Genomic DNA, 25,725 nt, shown 5'->3' on the forward strand with positions numbered 1-25,725 from the left:
TTTGCTGTTGGTGTAGTGGGGTGGGACCAACTGGGTCCATAGGTTCGCATTAACCCTTTCATTGCCAGTGTGGGGCCTATCTGTCCCATCACAGGTGTATGGAAATACCCTGACATTGTGGAACCTTTTGCTCCCGTTTGGGTCAGATAACAAAGTTACCCAGCTGGGGCATTTTCTGTTACAACATTGAGAAGGTTTATTCCTTTGTGACAGTCTAATCCTGTGATGTGCTAAGCTCCCACTAACATGTATGGATATTGAGTGTGCTCAGCAACCTGCTAGAGACACTCCGCACCTTACTTCTGGAGCTTTGAAAATATTCTATGGGCTAAATTCTGCCCTGTGGGGAGTAGCAAGGGGGGACAGACACAGCGAGCTGTTCATCCTCTTTGAAAGTATTCCTGCCAGCCAGGAAGATCAGAGGGGTTTTGTTTTGAAAACTTTTTCTCCTTCTGCATGATTTTCCCCTGGCAGAGTGTGTTGTGTCCCAGGTGAGCCTTATGTGTCAACGCACTGAGACTCCATAGTAACTACATAACTGTGAACTTTACTGATGATGTCTGCATTGCCAGGGCATCCTTACAACACTGATTAAATACAGGTATGTCTACACTGCCCTCAGAGGTATGACGGAAGTTCAGGAACGCATATTGGTGCTAGCTTTAATCTAGCTAGTGAGGCTAAAAATAGCAGCAAAGACATGGTGGCATGGGCACTGGTGCAGGCTAGCAATGTGGAGCATATATCCAGGGTTCTGGGTGGGTTTGTACAGCCCATGCTGCCACATCTTTACTTCTATCAATAGACAAACTAGCTGGATTAAAGATAGAACGTGTACGCCCGCCTGAGCTCCAGTCATACCGCTGATTGCAGTGTGGACATACCTGTGTAACCCCTGAGACAGATTCTTTGGGAACACTCTTCTTTGATGACTTCTTCCAAGGTCCAGGACTGTGATCGACGTCGGTCCACCTACCCGCTAGGGGCGGTGGGGAGCTACGACGTCACTGGCCGGCCTGGGTCACGCCTCCGCCAGCGGGGAATTAGCGGCGGGAAGGCCGTCAGCCAGAGTCTGTAGCGCGCCCCTCAGGCAGGGGAGCGCCGGCACAGGTCAATAGCGCGCCCCTCAGGCAGGGGAGCGCCGGCAAAGGTCCCAGCGTGGCTCGGCCGGGTAGGGGAACGCAGGCCCACCCTACACCACTGGGTTCCAGCCCAGGGCCCTGACAGTGGCAGGACGAGGGTCCCGCCACTGGATCAGCGGGGTCCTTCCGCGATACAGACTCACCACTGTGCAGCTCTGTCCCTGGGCTACTTCCTACCCGATTGCTCGTCTGAATCCCTCTGGTCCCGCCAGTGCGTCGGGGTAGTCCGCTGTTGGCAGCTCCAGCTCCTCCTCAGGCTCAGGCTCCCCCAGCTCCTCCCGGTCCTCGGCTGCTGGCAGCTCCAGCTCCCACTCCGGCTCCTCCAGTTCCTCTGGGTACTCGGCAGCGGGCAGTCCTGGCAGCCCCAGTCCGTCCTCCAGGTGCAGTTTCCACTGGTCCAGGGCCTCCCCTGGCATGGCAGCAGGGTCTGAAGGGAGCAGCCCGCGGTCTGCGTCTGCCTCCCTCCCTGGTGCTGCCCTAACTGAGCTAAGGGCCCGGCCCTTTATACTTCCTGTTCCACCCCTCCCCTTCTGGGGGGTGGAGCGAGCTTGGGCTGGCCCCGCCCACTCAGGCTGAGAGAAAGGCCCTTTACCCTCAGGTTCGGAGGGCAGCCACCCTGGCTCCCTACAAGGACATAGAAGGATTTTATTCTCTATAGCCTTTAGAGCAGGCAAAGAATTTCTGTATTTGTGGTTGTCGTGAGCAATGGAAAAATAGTAGACTGGGGTTTGCTACTACACGTGTTCACTTGTTTTTCAGTAATCATTCTTCTCTTCCAATTGGCTTTTTTTAGGTGGTTGAGTTCTGTGATCAAAGTACTCATAATGAAAAGGCTACAAATATGCAGAACAAAATGTGCAACTACAAAAGCACCTGGGAAGTAATTATGAACTCTACTGACTTCAGTAACACCTCTCCAATAAATAGCGCAAGTCCTCCATTTGAGACCTCCTTCTCATTGCTGCAGACCAAAGACAGTGTAGTCTGTCTAGTACTTGATGTTTCTGGGAGCATGGCTTGGGTAAGAATAAACATATACGTTCTTTTTTTTAGCAGAACTGCTTAGAAACAGGCAGTTGTAAAACAATGTGCTGTATATATATTACCATATTTTCTTTAGTCAATATTTCCGTAATCATCCTTTATTCAAGAAAAAATTGAGGCCACTATTTCTCCCATTATACCTTTTTAGGGACTGCTAAAAGGAAACTCATCAAATTCCTAAAAATGATATGCCAGACCTGGTCTCTTTTTCTTTACAAAATATAACTTGTGCTCCTCTTTTTAGTTTCAGATCCAGAATGTCAGAACCACTGTACTTCCCCAAAACAGAAAATATATCATAGATGCAAGTTTCATGATATTTTTCATATGTGACTCTCTCAAATTAGTTTAAAAATAAATATATGTCACTAGGCATAGCAAAATAAAAAAGAAATACTTTTCCTCATAATCATTTATCCTAATGAGTCAAGAATTTGGATTGTCATAAAGTGATGCTGGATTAATCAGGGTGAGGCTTTTTTTGTTTAAATTTAGCACAATTCTCATCTTGCAGAGGCTGCTATAGGTGATATGAGCCTTTAAAGAGACTCTCAATCTCTTTAGGGCCTCAAATTTACCATTCTTAAAGTAAATCCAATATAACCTCCCTGAATATGGTGTGTTCATATGTATAAATATCACATAGAAGTGAGAAACATCTTATAAGTTTGCCACATTTTTTGCAATTTATCCTGTACCTTTTCAAGCTTCACCTGCCTTCTGCCCATAAATCCATCTCCCCAGGTTTTATGCTTACATTCCAAACCACTACCCAGCTTCCAAGAGCTATTTTATATGAACCACTGTTGCATTCTTTCCCTAATATACAGAATTTCCTCATCCCTAATTTATTTGTTTCAAACATTCAATCCTGAGCTAGTGACAACGTCTGTTCTCAAATATGTTACAACTTTCAAGTTTGATATCTCACAGACCTTCGGGGCTAGAAATAGGACCTTCCCACCGGTATATCTCTGGGAAGAGAAGATCCTCAGCTTCCCTGTGGGAGACACAACATCCTTTTGTGCCCTGGAGAGGCCCCAGATATCTCGCTTTAAAATTGTGGCATCTTAATGTCTGGAAAAACACTTATGTAATTTTTAGAAGTCTCTATGAGCCCTCTATGGGTTGAATAATAATAACAAAGGCAGCTGGCTTTTACAGGTAGGGGATAAAAAGTAGTCCCAATATAAAAATATTAAAACCTCTCTAAAACATTCCAAGAATGCTTTTTTCTATCATATCAAATATGGTCACTCAAAATTTCATCATCAAGGAATAACATTAGAATCCCCAGTTCATGCTATATCACACTATCATGTACTCCATATATATTATTATATAGTATAAATAAGAGTTTTACTATCACTTTCTTTAAAATACAAATATTTTAGGTCTTCAGTTCAACAATCAACATAACTCCACTGAGGAGCCAAATGATGAAGTTTTGATCAAAAAATCTTAGGCTTATGATATGGAATTTGTAAAGGATGGTGTATGGTATCCATCTTCTTTCTCAGAAAGATAATTTATGGGGCTTAAACAGGTTGTGAGCGTCTCTTAAAATATTTGACACAAACCCACAATAATGAATTCAATGAAAATGTACAGGAAGATGCTTAAAATGGCATATGACGTATTTCTGTGGCCTACAGGTTACTATATAATGTTTTATATGCTTTCAGTTTTGTAATTCAGTATTTCTCAGTATCAAATCATAATTTCATTTTCTTTGTGACAAAGAAAAATATGGATCTCAAATAAGTGGTGCATTTTGTGATGAGCTACAGTTGAGCAGAATGGAATTCAGTGCTCTTGAAAGTAAAGTACTAAACACTGTCTGAAAGCAGGTACAAGGCAGTTATACCCTGTGTAAGCTTCCCCTATACTGCTCCGCCAACACAATTTATTCCTGCCATGCCACACCATACAAATCCATTCCTGGGACTGATCTTCAGCAAAGATTGACAATTTCCCCAAACTATCTAGTGAAGTTATGATGTGATAAATGTCTGTCATGCATGACACATGCTATGAAATCACCCAACTAGAGATTGAGACTGGCAAAAGATGTAACTGCACCAACCTTTTCTCTCTGGAGATAATACTTCAAATTCTAGATCACAAGTGAAAGTGAATGTGGTGTTCTCTAATAATTATCCATCCCCATCTCACAACCAAATGTTTTGATACAGCTGGCATTCCTTTTTCTGGAGAGATTTCAAATTAGAAAAGCTTATGTAGACTAGTACTATGAGCATTTTACTGTCATTAGCATCAAATTCAACCCAAAGCTATTGAAAGGCAAACAAGTACTAGATTTCCAGAGATAAAAGATATAAATCAGCCCATCCCTTAATCTTAAAATAGGAGACTAGATCAAGATCTTAACTAGATCAAGAATAATGACAGCTAGTTTTATAGAGAAAGGAAAGCTTCCAAGTGTAAACTTTCTCAGCTGGTTTTCAGCAATCTGTTCAAATATTTACATTTAAAATAAACCCTTTCACTGCAATTACCAACTTTCAAAGTGCCAGGAACCTGTGATATAGAGGGGCTATCCTAAAGCATAGGTAGGTTGAATGCTGTTCTCTGAGGCTGCAGCCATTTTACCTAAACAAATTATGTGAAAGAGAAAACCTTATTTGTGAGGAATATCACCACATTATTAGAATGCTGTTTGGTTGACACAGTTATATATCTCCTGGATGTTTCAATATGCAGATACCCTTCCATGATAGCAGAACAGAGTACACATCTCCACTGGTCTGGAAAGAATATGCCTGGGGTTGATATGTAAGGTAGTTTGGGTTACCCAGATATTGGGTATTTGTCTAATTTTCCATATTTTCCCCTCAAATCTCTCATCTACTCTATGGCAGGTACATTCCCATTTATCAGTACAAACTGAACAACATTAGTAATTGCTGTATTCTTGCTTTTTGCTATCTCTCTTGAAAAGCCTTGGTAGTTCTAAGTACGTCCCTTTCTTCACCTGCAGAATAACCGCATTAAACGTCTCTACCAAGCTGCGGAGATATTCCTGCTACAGATTATAGAAATGAATTCCTGGGTTGGAATTGTCACATTCGATTCTACAGCACAAATTAAAATTAATCTACAACAAATAGTCACTGAGGCTGTACGCCAGAATCTTATCACATACCTGCCTACATCAGCTGGTGGAGGAACTAACATCTGCGCAGGAGTACGCAAAGGATTTGAGGTGAAGGAGAACTTGGGGGGAATGTGTCCTGGAATGCCGTGATAATGAAATGGAACTAGGAGGAGAATAGTGAGTAGGAGTAAGGAGGTGATTTCACCTCTGTGTACAGCAGTACTGAGACTATGACTGAAATACTGTCTCTGGTTCTGGTGTCCACATTTCAGAGAGGATGTTGGGGAAACTGGAAGGGGTTCAGAAAGACAGCTACAAGAACAATTAAATTTTTGGAAAATGTGTTTTATAGTGAGAAATTTAGGAAGCTCAATCAAGTTAGTTCAGTGGGAGCAGGTTCAGGACCTAAGAAATTAACAAGGCCCTGCTATGTTTATACTAGCAAAAAAATTAAGATTGCTTTCAGAAAATCTTACAAGAATGTTTTGCTGGAATCTCCAGGCATTGTGCAGAAGATCAAAATCATATAACGTCTCATATAGAAAATCCAAATTTTGTTTATTTTAACATTGGTTTAAGCATGGTTTTATTCTGAAAAGGGGTTATGTAAAATGGCACCTTCATGCTCCATGATTTCTCAAGTCACTTTCCAGAATGGACATGGACAGGCTTCCACATGCCCTGTGCATATGCTGTCATTGGCAGCAGGATCTGGAGTGGGGGCTGGCAGACACACATTACTACTACTTGGAATGCTGTAAGGAGTGTGCTGTAAGGAGTGTGCTAGACACCTCTCCCCTTAACCATCCTGCCCTGTAAAGGCAATGTAATTCAGAAACCTTCAATTCAACTCTTGCCACATGACACAGCCTCCTACACCAGCACAATTCACACTTGTAAGGAAAAGATGTTGCCTTACACTTGCACTTTAAGAATTTCTCTTGATGTAGACACTGCCTGTGTTAGAGCAGCTAACATTTACAATAAAGTCCTATTGCTAATACCTGAAATTTTCTTCTCAATTCAGGTGATTAAACAAAAATACTCTAATCTCCATGGTTCTGAAATTGTACTGCTGACAGATGGAGAGGATTCACGTATGAGCACTTGCCTTAAGGAGGTGGAAGACAGTGGATCAATCATTCACACCATTGCCTTGGGGCCAAGTGCTGCTCCAGAACTAGAACAATTTTCAGACATGACAGGTAAGTAAGTTTCTAAACTAATCCTATTTTTGGCATGCACACCTTAAGCATGAAATGTAAAACTAGAGTGGTTTACAGCTTGTAAAAGGGAAAAAAAATAAAGTCAACTAATTCCAGTCGTATATACAGAATATTTATTTTCAGCTGAATAAACACAATAATATTGGGAGCAATTGTTTATCTTATATCTGTTGTTGCTTTAAAAAACCTGTATACTGATAACATCCTGCTTAATAGCAAGATTTGATAATTATATTACTGGCGGATGTTCCTCTAAACAAAAAGATAAGCTCAGTGTTTAAATGATTAACATTTTATTTCTGATGTTTACATAGCAGTGATATGCAAACCTATTAATGTCCTAAGTAGTTAAATAATGACCAACTCACAAACAGTCACAGCTGGAGGGCTCTAGCTGAGGAGTCAGCAACCACAGTCTCTATACTTTCAACTCGGAGGCTCAGTCAGCTCTGCTTTGAGTTGGAGCTGCACTGTTACTTTGAACTTCAGCTATTTTAAGGAAAGCCAGATGGGTGCTGGGTGATGCTGCAGTACAGGGCAACTACCATGGGAATTCCATGTATTGATTTAGAATGTAGCTTTACTCTGAATAATGACTATGTATAAATTGCACCTTCTTAGTCAACAGAGATGCTCCTTTTGTGTATTCAGAGTCACATCTGCTTGCTTTAGTGACTTAAATAAGATTGTACTGCTTTTTACTCTTGTTAGCATTGTACAACCAACATGGCTGTGAGAGAACAACCTGAATTCAGTTCTGGTTTGTGTATTATAACCAGGGGTGAAAGTAACTTAAAGGACTTACCAGTACGCCGGACTCCTGAGTGGGGGCGTGGCCTCAACCGGAAGAGGCAGGGCCTTTCAATATTTAGCAGCTGGAGCCCTGGGCCCTTTAAATCACTGCCGGAGAAGCCGGTCCAAGTCCGGCACGGCCAGACCGGACTAGACAGGCTTACTTTGACTTCTGATTATAACAGAATAATTCACTAAGTTCTGATCACAGAATCTTTAGTGTTAAGCGATTGATGTGTGAGCCAGAAAGAACCCAGCTGGTCTTTCAGAGCCCAGTCTCAGTGGGCAGGGCTCACTGTTTGAAATAAATGGCCAGATTTCCAAAGACACTGCGCACTAGAAGTTCCCATTGGCATTATGGGTGCTCAGCACAAATGAAAGAGAGGCCCAAACGTTGTATTTGTAAACTAAGCAGATTTGATCTGAGTCACCGAGAAGCAATAATCTTGGAATTCCACCATGTCATTTTTACAGAGGTGTTTTTCAGAGTGGAACTGCACTTTATAGGTCCATGGCTCAGAGTCCAGACTTACCAAGAACAGCCTATGAGTGGGCACTGTACTTGATGAAGTGCAACAGGTGACAATTCTTAGTCAGACCAAGTTAGGTGGAGTTAAAATGTGAACAGATGAGATCATTTCCCAGGTCAGACTTGCTTTCTGCAGGAACTCTCTGGGTGTTTGTATTAATTGATTCCCCACCACCCAGCAGTTCCTCTCTGCACTGCCCCATGAATAAAGGATAATAAAGGAACAACATTTATCAAATTAACACTGTGCTCTATAGCAACAACCAAACTAGCATAAGGCACATAACAAAGACCTACTGTTTTACAGTAAATGACTATTCTGATTATTTTAACAATCACATTTCAGGAGGCTTAAAGTTTTATGCCACAGATACAGTTGATTCCAATGGCCTAATTGATGCATTCAGTGGAATTTCATCAGGAAGTGGAAATATTTCTGGACAGTCTATTCAGGTCTGAGTTTCAAATTTTGTTTGTTTTTTTCACATTAATAATCAGTTACTGGTCAATTAAGAGTAATTTTAGTAGTCTGTAATCTTAACTATTGTACTGCCAGTGACTGATCTTAAAATATAAACTGATATTTGGAAATAGCAGTGGAAATTTTTTTTAAAAAAATTTTGGTGGTCTGTTATATTAACAATAAAATGAAACAGATAATGAAACAAAGAAAATTAAAATTTCTCACAGTTAGCTAATGCAAAGGGACTTATATAGCTAGAGGTAGGCAGAAATACCATAGTATGTGTAGTCACTCCTTTGTAGAATGCTGTAACTAACATTATCAATAATTAGAAATCTATCTCAAGTGCTTCTCTTCTACACAATAGATAACATTTTGATTCCCAGTTTTCCTGGCACTTCTCATGATCTATTTCAACTCAGCGATGATTTCTTCAAAATAATTGAGACTAGTAGTACTGAGTTATCCCCTTCTCCTATTTCTACAACAGCTCTTGGGTTGTGCTATCTGTAACTTAAGAACTCATCCTTCACTTTGTTAAATCTCTGCTATGGACCCAGTTTTGCACTTTATCTGAATCATGCATAGCAACTAATATAGGTTTGGTCATGGACTACTTGGCTTCTGTGCAATTGTATACTGGTCTTGACAAGAACTTAAGAATGGCCATACTGGGTCAGACCAATGGTCCATCTAGCCCAGTAATCTGTCTTCCAACAGTGGCCGGTGCCAGATGCTTCAGAGGGAATGAATAGAACAGGGCAATTTATCGACTGATCCATCGCCTGTCCTCCAGTCCCAGCTTCTGGCAGTCAGAGGTTTAGGGACACTCAGAGCATGAGGCTGCATCCCTGACTGTTTTGGCGAGTAGCCATTGATGGACCTATCCTCCATGAATTTATCTAATTCTTTCTAGATCCCAGTTGTATGTTGGTCTTCGCAACATCCCTTGGCAACGAGTTCCACAGGTTAAGAACATAAGAACATAAGAACATAAGAAAGGCCGTACTGGGTCAGACCAAAGGTCCATCTAGCCCAGTATCTGTCTACCGACAGTGGCCAATGCCAGGTGCCCCAGAGGGAGTGAACCTAACAGGCAATGATCAAGTGATCTCTCTCCTGCCATCCATCTCCATCCTCTGACGAACAGAGGCTAGGGACACCATTCTTACCCATCCTGGCTAATAGCCATTTATGGACTTAGCCACCATGAATTTATCCAGTCCCCTTTTAAACATTGTTATAGTCCTAGCCTTCACAACCTCCTCAAGTAAGGAGTTCCACAAGTTGACTGTGCGCTGCGTGAAGAAGAACTTCCTTTTATTTGTTTTAAACCTGCTGCCTATTAATTTCATTTGGTGACCCCTAGTTCTTGTATTATGGGAATAAGTAAATAACTTTTCCTTATCCACTTTCTCAACATCACTCATGATTTTATATACCTCTATCATGTCCCCCCTTAGTCTTCTCTTTTCCAAACTGAAGAGTCCTAGCCTCTTTAATCTTTCCTCATATGGGACCCTCTCTAAACCCTTAATCATTTTAGTTGCTCTTTTCTGAACCTTTTCTAGTGCTAGAATATCTTTTTTGAGGTGAGGAGACCACATCTGTACACAGTATTCGAGATGTGGGCGTACCATGGATTTATATAAGGGCAATAATATATTCTCAGTCTTATTCTCTATCCCCTTTTTAATGATTCCTAACATCCTGTTTGCTTTTTTGACCGCCTCTGCACACTGCGTGGACATCTTTAGAGAACTATCCACGATGACGCCAAGATCTTTTTCCTGACTCGTTGTAGCTAAATTAGCCCCCATCATGTTGTATGTATAGTTGGGGTTATTTTTTCCAATGTGCATTACTTTACATTTATCCACATTAAATTTCATTTGCCATTTTGCTGCCCAATCACTTAGTTTTGTGAGATCTTTTTGAAGTTCTTCACGATCTGCTTTGGTCTTAACTATCTTGAGTAGTTTAGTATCATCTGCAAACTTTGCCACCTCACTGTTTACCCCTTTCTCCAGATCATTTATGAATAAATTGAATAGGATTGGTCCTAGGACTGACCCTTGGGGAACACCACTAGTTACCCCTCTCCATTCTGAGAATTTACCATTAATTCCTACCCTTTGTTCCCTGTCCTTTAACCAGTTCTCAATCCATGAAAGGACCTTCCCTTTTATCCCATGACAGCTTAATTTACGTAAGAGCCTTTGGTGAGGGACCTTGTCAAAGGCTTTCTGGAAATCTAAGTACACTATGTCCACCAGATCCCCCTTGTCCACATGTTTGTTGACCCCTTCAAAGAACTGTAATAGATTAGTAAGACACGATTTCCCTTTACAGAAACCATGTTGACTATTGCTCAAGAGTTTATGTTTTTCTATGTGTCTGACAATTTTGTTCTTTACTATTGTTTCAACTAATTTGCCCGGTACCGACGTTAGACTTACCGGTCTGTAATTGCCGGGATCACCCCTAGAGCCCTTTTTAAATATTGGCGTTACATTAGCTAACTTCCAGTCATTGGGTACCGAAGCCGATTTAAAGGACAGGTTACAAACCTTAGTTAATAGTTCCGCAACTTCACATTTGAGTTCTTTCAGAACTCTTGGGTGAATGCCATCTGGTCCCGGTGACTTGTTAATGTTGAGTTTATCAATTAATTCCAAAACCTCCTCTAGTGATACTTCAATCTGTGACAGTTCCTCAGATTTGTCACCTACAAAAGCCAGCTCAGGTTTGGGAATCTCCCTAACATCCTCAGCCGTGAAGACTGAAGCAAAGAATTCGCTTAGTTTCTCCGCAATGACTTTATCATCTTTAAGCGCTCCTTTTGTATTTTCATCGTCAAGGGGCCCCACTGGTTGTTTAGCAGGCTTCCTGCTTCTGATGTACTTAAAAAACATTTTGTTATTACCTTTGGAGTTTTTGGCTAGCCGTTCTTCAAACTCCTCTTTGGCTTTTCTTATTACACTCTTGCACTTAAGTTGGCAGTGTTTGTGCTCCTTTCTATTTGCCTCACTAGGATTTGACTTCCACTTTTTAAAGGAAGTCTTTTTATCTCTCACTGCTTCTTTTACATGGTTGTTAAGCCACGGTGGCTCTTTTTTAGTTCTTTTACTGTTTTTCTTAATTTGGGGTATACATTGAAGTTGAGCCTCTATTATGGTGTCTTTAAAAAGGGCCCACGCAACTTGCAGGGATTTCACTTTAGTCACTGTACCTTTTAACTTTTGTCTAACTAACCCCCTCATTTTTGTATAGTTCCCCCTTTTGAAATTAAAGGCCACAGTGTTGGGCAGTTGAGGTGTTCTTCCCACCACAGGGATGTTGAATGCTATTGTATTATGGTCACTATTTCCAAGCGGTCCCGCTATAGTTACCTCTTGGACCAGCTCCTGCGCTCCACTCAGGATTAAATCTAGAGTCGCCTCTCCCCTTGTGGGTTCCCGTACCAGCTGCTCCATGAAGCAGTCATTTAAAGTATCGAGAAATTTTATCTCTGCATTTCGTCCTGAAGTGAAATGTTCCCAGTCAATATGGGGATAATTGAAATCCCCCACTATTATTGGGTTCTTAATTTTGATAGCCTCTCTAATTTCCCTTAGCATTTCATCATCACTATTACTGTCCTGGTCAGGTGGTCGATAATAGATCCCTAATGTTATATTTTTACTAGAGCATGAAATTTCTATCCATAGAGACTCTATGGAACCTGTGGATTCGCTTAAGATTTTTACTTCATTTGAATCTACACTTTCTTTAACATATAGTGCCACTCCTCCCCCTGCACGGCCTGTTCTGTCCTTCCGATATATTTTGTACCCCGGAATGATTGTGTCCCATTGATTGCTCTCAGTCCACCAGGTTTCTGTGATGCCTATTATACCTATATCCTCCTTTATCACAAGGCACTCTAGTTCACCCATCTTATTATTTAGACTTCTGGCATTTGTGTACAAGCACTTTAAAAACTTGTCCCTGTTTATTAGCCTGCCTTTTTCTGATGTGCCAGATTCTTTTTTATGTGACTGTTTATCATCTGATCCGGCCCTTACATTATACTTTTCAGTCCTCTGCTCCTGACTATAACCTGGAGATTCTCTATCATCAGACTCTCCCCTAAGAGAAGTCTGTGTCCGATCCACACGCTCCTCTGCAGCAGTCGGCTTTCCCCCATCTCCTAGTTTAAAAACTGCTCTACAACCTTTTTAATGTTTAGTGCCAGCAGTCTGGTTCCACTTTGGTTTAGGTGGAGCCCATCTCTCCTGTATAGGCTCCTCCCATCCCAGAAGTTTCCCCAGTTCCTAATGAACGTGAACCCCTCCTCTCTACACCATCGTCTCATCCACGCATTGAGACTCTGAAGCTCTGCCTGCCTACCTGGCCCTGCGCGTGGAACTGGGAGCATTTCTGAAAATGCCACCATAGAGGTCCTGGATTTCAGTCTCTTCCCTAGCAGCCTAAATTTGGCTTCCAGGACATCTCTCCTACCCTTCCCTATGTGATTGGTACCTACATGTACCACGACCACCGGCTCCTCCCCAGCACTACACATACGTCTATCTAGATGCCTCGAGAGATCCGCAACCTTCGCACCAGGCAGGCAAGTCACCATACGGTTCTCCCGGTCATCACAGACCCAGCTATCTACATTTCTAATAATCGAATCTCCCATTACTAACACCTGCCTTTTCCTAGAAACTGGAGTTCCCTCCCCCGGAGAGGCAACCTCAGTGCGAGAGGCAACCCCAGAACCATCTGGAAGGAGGGTCCCAACTACGGGAAAGTTTCCCTCTGCTCCCATTGACTGCTCTACTTCCCTGGGCCCTTCTTCCTCCTTAACAGCACAGGTGCTGTCTAAGCGGAGGTGGGACAATTCTACAGTGTCCCGGAAAGCCTCATCAACATACCTCTCTGCCTCTCTCAGCTCCTCCAGTTCCGCCACCCTGGCCTCCAAAGTCCGTACATGGTCTCTGAGGGCCAGGAGCTCCTTGCACCGACTGCACACATACGCCACCCGCCCACAGGGCAGGTAATCATACATGCAACAGTCGGTGCAATAAACTGGATAGCCCCCACTCTGCTGCTGGGCTTCTGCCTGCATTGTATCCTAGTTAGTGAAAGGGTGGTTTACAGAAGGGAGTTTTGGAATGTGGTTTGGTTTATAGGTTTTAGGGGGGGGCCACGGGGATGGGGTTACGGCTGGCGAGGGACTCCCACTCCCTTCCCACTCCCCTTCTAAACTCCCTTGCGAAACTCCCTGTTAGCAGCCCCTGTTCGCAAAGCAAAGGTTGACTGTATGTTGTGTGAAGAAGTACTTCCTTATGTTTGTATTAAACTTGCTGATTATTCATTTCATTGAACCTCTGGTTCTTGTTTTATGTGAAGGGGTAACTAACACTTCCTTATTAACTTTCTCCACAACATTCATGATTTTATATACCTTTATCATATCTCCCCTTAGTCATTTCTTTTCTAAACTGAACAGTCAAAGTCTTTTTATTCTATTCTCATATGGAAGCTGTTCCATACCCTTAATCATTTTTCCCCTTCTCTGTACTTTTTCCAATTCTAATATCTCTTTTTTTGAGATGGGGCTACCAGAACTTCACACAGTATTCAAGGTGTGGGCATATCATGGATTTATATAGCAGCATTATGATATTTACTTTCTTATTATCTATCCCTTTCCTAGTGGTTCCTAACATTCTGTTCACTTTTTTAACTGCTGCTGCACATTGAGTGGATGTTTTCAGAGAACTATTCACAATGATTCCAAGATCTCTTTCTTGAGTGGTAACAGCTAATTTAGACCCCATCATTTTGTATGTATAGTTGGGGTTATGTTTTCCAATGTGCATTACTTTGCATTTCTCAACACTGAATTTCAGCTGTCATTTTGTTGCCCAATCACTCAATTTTGTGAGATCCCTTTGTAACTCTTTGCAGTCAGCTTTATAACTTTTGCAGTCAAATATTTTGTATCATCTTCAAACTTTGCCACCTCCCTGTTTTACCCCTTTTTCCAGAAAACTTATGAATAAGTTGAACAGCACTAGTCCAGTACAGATCCCTGGGGAACCCTGCTATTTACCTCTCTCCATTCTGAAAACTTACTATTTATTCCTACCCTTTGTTTCCTGTCTTTTAACCAATTTCTGATCCAGGAGAGGACCTTCCTTCTTATCACATGACTGCTTACTTTGCTTAAGAGCCTTTGGTGAGGGACCTTGTCTAAGGCTTTCTGAAAGTCCTCATACAGTATGGGCACTGGATCACTCTTGTCCACATTTGTTGAGCCCCTCAAAGAATACTAATACAGTAGATTGGTGACACATGATTCCCCTTTACAGAAGCCATATTGACTCTTGCCCAACATATCACATTCATCTATTAGTCCGATAATTCTGTTCTTTACTAGTTTCAACCAATTTGCCTGGTACTGGAGTCAGGCTTAGTGCCCTGTATTTGCCAGGATCGCCTCTGGAGCTTTATTAAAAACGCAGCATTGCATTAGCTATCCACCAGTCATATGGTACAGAGGCTAATTTAAGCAATAGGTTACATACCACAGTTAGTAGTTCTGCAATTTCATATTTGAGTTCCTTAAGAACTCTTGGGTGAATACCTTCTGGTCCTGGTGACTTATTACTGTTTAATTTATCTATTTGTTCCAAAAACTCCTACACTGGCACCTCAGTCTGGAATAGTTCTTCAAATTTGTCACCTAAAAAGAATGGCTCAGGTGTGGGAACCTCCCTCACATCCTCTGCAGTGAAGATTGATGCAAATAATTCATTTATCTTCTCCACAAAGGTCTTGTTTTCCTTGAGTGCTCCTTTAGCACTTTGATCACCCAATGGCCTCACTGATTGGTTGGCAGGCTTCCTGCTTCTGATGTACTCAAACAAAACAGGAAGCGGATCAAAACAATGCCATCATGACTAAACATCAGAGGAAACAGATGTGGTTAGAAACAAAAAGATATGTTTTAAAAATTGGAAGTCAAATCCTACTGAGGAAAATAGAACAGAACAAACTCTTGCAAATCAAGTGCAGAAGTATAATTAGGAAAGCCATAAAGAATGTGAAGAGCAGCTAGCAAGAGAGACAAAAAATAACAGCATTTTTAAATTTGAGGTATACACATCTTTTGAGCCTCTATCTTAGTGTTTTTTAAAAGTTTGCATGCAATTTGAAGGCATTTCACTCCTCTGACTGTTCCTTTTAATTTCCATTTAACCTCCTCATTTTTGTTTAGTTCCCATTTTCAGAATGCTGCTGTGGTGGGTATCTTTGGTATTTCCCCCACTACAAGAATGTTATATTTAATTACAGTATTGGTGCTATTGCCAGACGGTTCAGCTATATTCACCTCTTGGACCAGATCCTGAGAACCATGTAGAAATAATTAAAGACACGCATCTCCCTTTGTGGGTTCCTGGACTAGCTGCTACCAAAAAAAATCATTAATGATATCTGAACACCTGACTCTCAAATGTCCATCCAGATGCTCTTTGAAATAGAGTTTCAGAATCTAGTTTCCCATTTTTATTCTAAACAGAAAGTTATTTTATTAAAAGCTACTTTTCTAATTGTAGTTTTTCTAATCCATAAAACAGAAGTGTGCACTATAAAACTTATATTGGTAGCTTATATGTAAATTCTGGTGGCCCACATATGCAATACCAATGTTGGTAAAGGAAATCTTGTTTCTCTTCTTGCTGTGTTTTATTATTTCTGTCTGTGTCTCTCATTGCTTTTCTGTTGTACCTACCTGTGGTTGTATGGCTCTCTCATTGTGCTGTCTTTCTGGAAACAGGCTGACAGCTGGAGAGGAAATTTAGCACTAATCTCCTGCACAGACATCATTTGATAGCTAGGTGGATAGACCACATAGAGCAGTGGCAGGAGACCCTTCATTACTATATTTTCACATCCTTAAGCAATTGTACTCTGCAAATGGGCATTACAAAAAATTTGCTCAGGACTTCATCATTCCACTCCCTTCAATGGCTAGTCCACGTGACCCTCGCCCGCCGGCTAGTTCCCATGTGTGGAGGCACAGTGGCAGGAGGCTTCTGCCTCCTTTGCACAATCCTGAGCTCTGCACAGAACAGCAGAGACCTGCTCAGGGTGGTGCCAGCATTAATCCTCCTCTGTCCCCTCTTCCAGCAGTGGGCCAGTTGTCCACCAGCCAGTCAAGGTGCCCTCTGAATAAAAAAAATATTGAATTGTTTTCCCCTGTAAGAGGAAAATGAACCAGTCTGAAATTACTGGTATTTTAAGTGTTTATCTGCTAACTAGCCATAAAACATATTTTATTTGTCTAATAGCTTGAAAGTACAGCTCAGAGTGTCGCAGTCAAGCAGTGGATGGATGGTACAGTGACTGTAGACAGCACTGTGGGAAAGGACACCTTCTTTGTAGTTACATGGGATCAAAGCACATCTCCACCAGACATTTTTCTGTGGGACCCCAAAGAAAAAGAATATAGAACGTCAAACTTCACAGTTAGTAATCTAAACCTCCAAACAGCTCGACTGAATATAGCAGGCATTGCAGAGGTAAAGACTAAACTTTGTTTTATTATCCAAATATGTTAACATTTTCATAGACTAAAATGCACCTTCTCTTTTTAGAAGTTATAAACACATATTCCTAATGAACCAATTTTATCCTTGGTGTAACTCCACTGACTTGCAATGGAAGTTGGGTATCTAACTGTTGTTTGTGCTCTTCCTAATTTTTTTATTATGCTCTATACACATCCCAAGTATACAAGACTGCGAGGCAAAACATTGAATTCAGGGGAAGTTAAGATATCATATCTATAATATACAGGTTCCAGTCCTTTCAAGAATTTGATAATTCTCCATCATCCACCACTAAAACTGAGCAAATTCAGATATAAGGTTAAATTTAAAAGAAACCAAACATTTGAGAGCACGAAAAATCACAAGTAAGGTACCCAAATTACCTTAGCTGTGGTCCTCTAGCAATACCGTAACTGCCCTTTGTGCCTTGGAAAATCTCCCCTGAACTATGATAATAATTAACTAAGGGAAGCACAAAGCTGCCCTTAAACTAATGAAGTCTTATATTATATTTTTATACTTCATATATTTGATTTGCAGGTCGGGAACTGGTTTTATAGGATTCAAAATAACCACACAGAATCTCAAATCATATCAATGATAGTAACGTCTCGACCAGCATCTTTGGCTGTGCCTCCAGTGACTGTGAAAGCCCACATGAATAAGGATACAAACAACTTCCCTAATCCAATGGTGATTTATGCAGAAGTTAGTCAAGGATTTTTGCCTGTTCTTCATGCAACCGTGATGGCCACTGTTGAACAAGAGACTGGATCTGCAGTGGAGCTCAAACTCCTTGATGATGGTTCCGGTAATCTGATTATTACTTTCCTTACATTTTTGTCTACCCATTTTAGAATGTCTCTGCACGCCGCTTCCAAACTTATCACTAAGGATTCAGTCATGCCTATGCCATGAGCACAGAACAAGGGGTAGCAAGTGGAGGGAGATGGTAACTCTGGTCTCCCCCACTGCTTCAGGATGAGAGTAAACTGCACTGGGTCTAAACTGGTACAGCGTGTGTGCCCTGACATGCTGGTGCACTTACACTGTTGGGTGTATTAGGAAGGAGGAGAGAGAGAAACTGCGCCCAAGAAGAAGGGAGTGTTGTGGTTGTGCAGAGCCTTCTCCCTCTCCTGTGCTGTTATCCCTGATGCAGATAGCCAGCACAGGGACAGAAGGGGGTCTATTGCCTTGTGGGTCTGATTCAACCATATTCACTGTTAGAACTTATGTATATTTTACATACTGGTTTGCCCTGCAGAGGGGATGCAGGTGGCAGAACAGGAGAGCGAGAGTCTGTTTCTATAGCTTGTCACATGCTATATAGGAAGTATAGCTATGTTAAAAATATCTCCTTCGAAAGTATGAATTACATAGATTATTATTCTCCTTTTCCAATCTACTGTGCCTACAGAGGTGATGAAATTCAAATGCACAGTTCTATTGTTCTCCAACTTCTCCATTATCTGAACCATGTCATGCAAACTGTAGACTCTCTCCTCCCCACATTCCAGTATTGCTTCAATCTCAAAGTATTTTAGTCTGCAGACCACCAAGAAGGGCTCCACAGATCAGACCACTATGGAGAACTACTAAGAAGCCGTTGAGAACTACTGGCCTATTGGTTATTATTGGAAACAACAGTAAATACACAGTAACATGTTTTAATGCTACATTGTAATATGTTATGAGCTCATGTCACCACAATGAGACCGATCCTGTTTTCACCTAAGTCCGTATCAAAGCTCTTCTTGATTTCAATAGAAGAAGGAGTAGGCCCTATGTGTTTCTGAACTGAACAGCACAAAATGCCCTTGCTTAACAAAGGTACCTTGTTTGGATGGTTAATTATTACTATTTGTATGTCTAGGTGCTGATATTACCAAGAATGATGGAATCTATTCAAAGTACTTTACATCTTTCAAGGGAAACGGTAGATACAACTTAAAAGTGCATATCCAGGAGAGAAATCAGACTGTCAGACTTGGCCACAGGCAGAGCCGAGCCTTGTATGTTCCAGGCTACATAGAAAATGGTAAGGAACATTCATGAAATAGAAAATATTCTCTCTCTCTCTCTCTCTGCGTGTGTAAAAATATGGGTAAATGGGAGATCATTTAGCTTCACAAAAAGCTTTTTAACCTTAACATTTGTTACATGTATCTTTTCCATTGTGGTTTATACTTTTAGAAAACAGTAGCTGGAACCACAGTATTTTTGCTATATATGAACAGTAGGTATAGTACCATGTTTTATAAAAATATATATATTATAATAATTAAGTGCTCTTTGGAACACATGGGAGTTGCCAAAGATCCTGGAAGTGAAAATCATATTAAAAAAACAGCTAAAGTTAGAAATTTTAAATATGTGTGTTTCACTGAGACTTAAAAATGAGATTTCAGGGAATCAGTTTCAAAGTTATGAAATTTTAAAGTTATATTTAATGCCTCCACATGAGAATTTTTCTGTTCTTCTGTTGGGTTTTCTGTACACATTGTTCAGGACTCTTTCCATTAGGCCTGTGTGAGTTAAAGATTCTCAGTTCCTGAAACCACAGATATGGATACTGCTATTAAGATCTTACTGCTTAAGCCTTCTCAATCAGTGGAGCGTCAGTTAATGATACTTTTACAGTGAGTCTGTTACGAGTGTGTTGTGACTTAGTATATTTTTTCATCTTTCCATTATTTTTGCATGTCTCTTTTTTGATCTAAAGGCTCAAAGAAATCAAGTGTAATGAAAACAGTTAATTCATCATTAAAATATACTTTTATTCTGAAAAGTGACTTTATAAAAATAGTATTGTCAAATTCTATACTTGTTTTCTCAAACACTCCAGAACAAATTTGCTCTAGTTACAGATTAGCAACAGACTCAGCCTAGGATCTGAAAATCAAGTTGTGTTCTTTCTGGCTTGTGCATTGTCACCGGGGTCTGCAGGCCAAATGCCATGCTCCGTATATCTATGCAACCCTCTGGCCTTCAGTAGGATTGCACAAATGTAACTGGGGGCATAATTTGAAGGCATTAATTACAGAGTTTGCTCTGCAAATGGAACTTGGTTAACAACGGTTTGTTGGGGGGGGGGGAGGAAATAGTAACTTACTTTTTGCCATTTAATCCAGCAGATCTGACTCTGGGTAGACAGAGTGGCAGCTCTACTGAGTAAGAACCACACTCCAAGCTTGAGATATTAGGCACCCAAAACCCTCAGGAGGTTCCAACAGTTAAAATTTGTACCTCAGTGTTCACTTGGCTACATCACACAATGTAGTATTTCCTATTCCTGTTTACCTTGTTAAATATACACCTTCACATTATTTTACCAGTAACGCCCCCCCCCCCCCCCCCAAAAAACCCTACCCCAGCAAATTGTGCAATATGATGGTAAATATATATATTATTACTCCTGGGGAAATTCTGCGCCAAAAATTTAAAAATTCTGCAACAAAACAATAAAAATTCTGCAAACAATATTTTAAAATCTGCAAAATTCTACATATTTTATTTGTCAAAATAACACAATATAATCACACCAGTTTCAATTATTTTTGGTCATTTATTTCAAAATACCTGTCAGCAAGTATGTCTGTAACAATACAGACAACAAAAAAGATTCAGGAAATGTTTTTTGACAAGTAGGTTCCTTACTAGGCATATTAATACAGAACTCTGAGTAATAATTCATTTAAACTACAATAAGGAACTGTATTTCCCGTAGCCCTCAGAAGCAGTGCAAAGGCTTGGGGGAGTCAGGGGTAATGGAGGAGCTGAGGGACAGGGAAGTAAATTGCTGGGAAGGAGCCTGGGTGTGAACCTGGAGGGTTGTTGGATATGGGTGGGAAAAGTATGGAACAAGGGTTTTCTGGGGGGGGGGCAGGGAGGGATTGTTAGGGAGCTTCCCCCATGCAGACCCTGGCTGACCCCTAGCCTCTCCCATGCAGTCAGGCACATCTGCCCCTGTCAACGTGTCCCTCCACCCCCACTCAGACACCCACTCCCTCCATCCCCATATGGCCCTGCATCCCCTCCCCCTGTCCCTATGTGGCCCTGTACCCCCGCCCCATCCGATGTGTCTCTGTGCCCCCATCCAGCCATTCCCCTGTCCTTATATGTCCCTGTACACCCTCCCCCAACCCTATGTGTCTGTGCCCCCACCCAGCCACCCCCTGTCCCTATGTAGCTCTGCACCCCCTCCCCCATCACCATGTGGCCCTGCACCTCCTTCCGTGCTCCCCCCCCCCCCCCCGTGGCCCTGTGCCTCCACTCCCATTCAGCCCCTGCCCCAGTCTGTTCTCCCCCACTAGCCCTTATAAGCCCCTGTCTGACCCCCACACACACACACGCCCCAGGCTGTCTGTCTCCCCATAGCCCCGATCTCCTCACCTGGCTTGACAGGCGCTTGGAAGAAGGCAGGCTGTTTCTTCTTTAGCTGGCCTGAGCTGCTGCTTTGTTCTATCGCCACAGTGCCCTCGGGTGGGAAAAAGGCAGAACTGCAGCAACATTTCAGCAGAAGCTTTTTCTGCACACAAAAATAAAAATCTGCGGGGCTCATTAATTATGCATGCATGCAGTCATGCAGAACTCCCGCAGTAGTAAAGATAGATAGATAGATATAGATATATTATGGTGGCAGAAAACTTAGGTTTTGGAATTTCTTGACTTTTGAGTGCCTGATTTCTCAACCTTAATTTTAGATTAATGTTAGCTTTTGCATTTCATATCCTCCTTCTTGCACACGTGTGTGCACGTACACACAGAAACAATTTTCTGTATTCCTAGAAAATTAGAATATACTGAATAAAAAAGTGTACATAAAAATGTGTCCAACTTAAACCCAGAAAAGTAAGGAAATTCCTTCAAGGTTGTAATTCTTATGCTGCCTGCAATATCTAGGAAGAGATGGGTGGAAGCGACCTTATCACAACCACTTCCCATTGACACCTGCTTAATACCTTAAATACCCTAACGGGTAATGGGCACTGTTGCTACTTTCAACTGCACTTGAAATCTGGTTTGCTTTTGGGGTCTGCCTTAGTTTTGTGCAAGGATGCAAGATCCTGAAGTTCACTTTGGTTTTTAGCCTTGCTAATTTTTGCACTAAACTTCAATAAGCCAAAGAAAAAAAGTAGATTAAAGAGAGAGGGAATGCTAGATAAAAAGAAAGTGTGTTATGATTTGGAGTTTTGTAATGTTCAAATAGCATGAGCAATTTTTTTTTCTTTTTGGGGGCAGGTGAAATCAAAATGAATGCACCGAGACCTGAACCTAGTGAGGAAATTCAAGCAAAGCTAGGAAGTTTCAACCGAGTTGCAACAGGAGGTTCTTTTGTAGTGAAGAATGTTCCATCAGGAGGAATTACTGATATGTTCCCACCCTGTAAAATTACTGACCTTGAGGCTCAGTTTGAAGAAGATAAAATTCACTTGTCTTGGACGGCTCCCGGGAATGACTTGGATGAGGGACAAGGTAAGGTGAAGTTTTGTTTTAGTCAGCTGGAAGTGATGCAGTATTGTCAGTTATCTGAAATTACATACAATGAGCCAGCCAAGGAGAGGTGAGGAAAAAAGCTATGTCTTTCCCATCTGCAAAAAATATGACCATCACTATGGCCTGACCTACTCTAGATTTTCTCTGTAAAATTTCCTAGTGTAGATCAGGACTCAGTGTAACCAATAAATTCCATGTTCAATATGATATTCACGTTAGTCCCACTTAATGCTTTAAATAAATGTTTAAAGAAACATGGAACACTCCCAAACATAGGCACCAACTCCGTGGGGTGCTCCAGGGCTCAACCACCCATGGAAAAATAGGGGGAGCTCAGCACCCACTAGTCACAGTGGCTCGCCAGGGTCTCGAGGCTGGCTGCCGATCAGCTGTTTGGTGGCCAGGGGTAGAGGGATGGGGTGGTGGGAAGAGAAGGGGATGGGGCAGTGGACAGTGGGAAGAGGAAGGGGAAGAGGATGGGAAGAAGTGGGGGCTCGGGGGAGAGGGCAGAGTAGGGGTGGCAAGAGATGGGGTGAGGGTGGTATCTCAGGGGAAGAGGTGGGGTGAGGGTGGGACCTCAGGAGAAGAGGTGGATTGAGGGTGGGGCCTCAGGGTGGAGCAGTAGTGTAGAAAAACAAAAGTCAGTGCCTGTTCTCCCAAACCTGGTACAACAGAAAATGCAAAACCTGTATACCAACCAGCCTTATGCTAGTTTACAAAGGCAAACCAATTAAATCAAAAACATACTCACCAGTAACTCTTCCAAGGCTTAGCCCCTGTCGACACTGCAACTGTAAATAAGTCAGGGGACCCAGTTACAACATGGACAGTCCAAGGCTTTAGTCCATTTATGGGGACACAGTTAGGTCTTGTTCATAATGTATATTTTAAGTATGTTGTAACCAGTGTTACACAGTGTTACAGTGTGCACATCAGCACAAGCCAGAGAGGTTAAGATAGACAGTCTGCAGTCACACAGAGAGCAGCTTCAGATTAAAATCTTTACATACACCTACAGCTCTTGCCAACCAGCTCACCAGGGAACAAACCAACAACTCCATTAAACCCCAAAACACTGGCCTACGTTCTTCTATGTGGCTACTTTGCGCTACTCGTCTGGCTCAAAACAGCCTTACAGCTAGAGTAGCCAGCAATGGAAGAATAACCTCAATTAGGAAGATCTTCTGATCACTCTTATGCTACCCCTTACCCCATCTCTGAAGGGATAGAAAAGAAGATGAGGAGCAGGAAGTAGAACTCAGATCAAGCAAAGAACTAGAAAACCCACAAGCAGAACAGAACCATACAGCCTTGAAATGATAACTGTGGACAGTGGGAAGCCAGGCACATTTGCAGCAAGATCCCTGACACACTAACTATGCTGGCAAATGGAGCAGGCATTTTGCTGTCTCTCAGCCTATGATTTAGAACCTGCTCACATTAAGAGAAGGAATGCTGACCAGGATGCAGGGATCTCTCCCTGTACTGTTTGATCTTATACTTGACCTGGAAACTCAACAGAGACAAGTGAAAGAAATCCTATTTTCATTTCTCATCCAAAAGTTATGTTTCTATTTTAGTACTATAGAGACTTATGTGAAGTGTGGGGGAGAGAGGCATAGATGGGGGCAGTTTAATGGCAGTTCTCTGCACTGCCATGTGGAAGACTCATCTGCACAGCAGGAGCTAAGAGTGGTGGTAATATAATGTGGTTAGTGCTCATGAAGGGAGGAAATGCCCCACATCAGTTAACAGTAGACTATTGACCCAAATAAAATGTGGAACTGTTAAGTTCTAACAGGAATCCTGTCCAGAGCTCTACAGAGAACGGATGTTAGTCAATTAAGCAGGCCCATCAATAATGAGGATGGGTAAAATGGTAGGGATGGTAATGGAGTATCATTGGAGTTCTTATAAAGATACAAAACCTACAAATCCTGTACTGTGCTTGCATTTAGAGGTAATATAATAGGCATACTAACACACACTTGTATTCCTCGCTTTTTCCAGCTGACAGATACATAATAAAAATGAGTGAAAGTCTTCTGGACCTAATAAACACCTTTGAGGATGCTACTTCAGTGAATACCTCTAGTCTGGTACCTAAACCTGCCGGCACCAAAGAATCATTTCAGTTTAAACCGGAAAATGTCACAATAGAAAATGGCACCATAATCTACATTGCAATACGTGCCATTGATAATGCCTCCCTGACCTCAGAGGTGTCTAATATAGTACAGGCAGCTCTGTTTGTTCCTCCAAAGGAATCCTTGCCTGATACGCTTCCTACTGAAGTTATCACTAACAGTGTTCCTACACAGGGATCCTTGCCTGATACGCTTCCTACTGAAGTTATCACTAACAATGTTCCTTCACAGGGATCCTTGCCTGATACGCTTCCTACTGAAGTTATCACTAAGAGTGTTCCTACACAGAGATCCTTGCCTGATACGCTTCCTACTGAAGTTATCACTAACAGTGTTCCTAAACAGGGATCCTTGTCTGATACGCTTCCTAATGATGTTATCAATGATGGTGTCAATGTTTCAATAATAGTAACTGGGTCTGTAATAGCTGTATTAATAGCTGTAAGTATAACTATCTGTATTTTACATAAGAAAAATAGAAAGGGAGGCTATGAGCTCAGAATGTAATAAAACTAATTGTAAGATGAAAGCTCAATTTATATTTATCCTAATTTGTTCTATTTGTGATTTTCAAAATACATAAGGAAAGACAAATTTGTAATAGATTTGAAAATTAAGTGCATTGACTTTAAAATAGAGGTGGATTTATATGTATTTTGATCTGCTTTCAATGAGTGTAAAGTATGTTACAGTACATGTATGTAGACTGAACAGTGAATTTAAAAGTATATACTGAGTAAACTAGGACACATCAGTATAATGAATAGCATATAAATGACAATCTAATTGTATACTTTAATTACAATCTTGCTAGAGTTCTGCAACATTAGGTATTCTGTGCTTTATTTTTTTAAAAATAGGAAAAAAATCTTCTAATTTTGTTTTCCAGTGGCTTAGCAGTCAGGGAGGGGAGATTTAAGAAGAAATTAGATCTGTAATCTTTGGTTTTCATACATTCTTTTCAGTTATATTCAATGAGTAGGAAACATAAATGTATACATCTGTTGGTCCTGAGCCTGCAACTGCTTAGGTACATGCATAACTCAACTCTCATCCTATGACTAATGCAGGTGTTTAAATATTCACAGGATCAGGGCCATATGTTATCCACAAATGAGCATATGGAAAACACTTTTTACCTGACATAATCATCAAACAC

At 41.5% G+C, this 25,725-nt stretch overlaps 1 protein-coding gene across 1 annotated transcript in view; it reads left to right on the forward strand.

The window, feature by feature from the left end:
- Positions 1 to 25,073, forward strand: part of LOC135882437 (calcium-activated chloride channel regulator 1-like) — a gene marked incomplete at its 5' end in the record, with an annotated part of 48,787 nt that extends 23,714 nt beyond the window's left edge. Inside the window, 9 exons of the mRNA XM_065409342.1 lie at positions 1,936 to 2,163; positions 5,188 to 5,412; positions 6,332 to 6,509; positions 8,198 to 8,304; positions 16,663 to 16,893; positions 17,464 to 17,734; positions 18,797 to 18,961; positions 22,165 to 22,398; positions 24,430 to 25,073. Coding sequence (XP_065265414.1) covers positions 1,936 to 2,163; positions 5,188 to 5,412; positions 6,332 to 6,509; positions 8,198 to 8,304; positions 16,663 to 16,893; positions 17,464 to 17,734; positions 18,797 to 18,961; positions 22,165 to 22,398; positions 24,430 to 25,073 — 2,283 coding nt within the window. The remainder of the gene's footprint in view (positions 1 to 1,935; positions 2,164 to 5,187; positions 5,413 to 6,331; positions 6,510 to 8,197; positions 8,305 to 16,662; positions 16,894 to 17,463; positions 17,735 to 18,796; positions 18,962 to 22,164; positions 22,399 to 24,429) is intronic.
- Between the last annotated feature and the right edge of the window lie 652 nt (positions 25,074 to 25,725).

Source organism: Emys orbicularis, chromosome 8, assembly GCF_028017835.1.
Source record: "Emys orbicularis isolate rEmyOrb1 chromosome 8, rEmyOrb1.hap1, whole genome shotgun sequence".
NCBI classification, from domain to species: Eukaryota; Metazoa; Chordata; order Testudines; family Emydidae; genus Emys; species Emys orbicularis.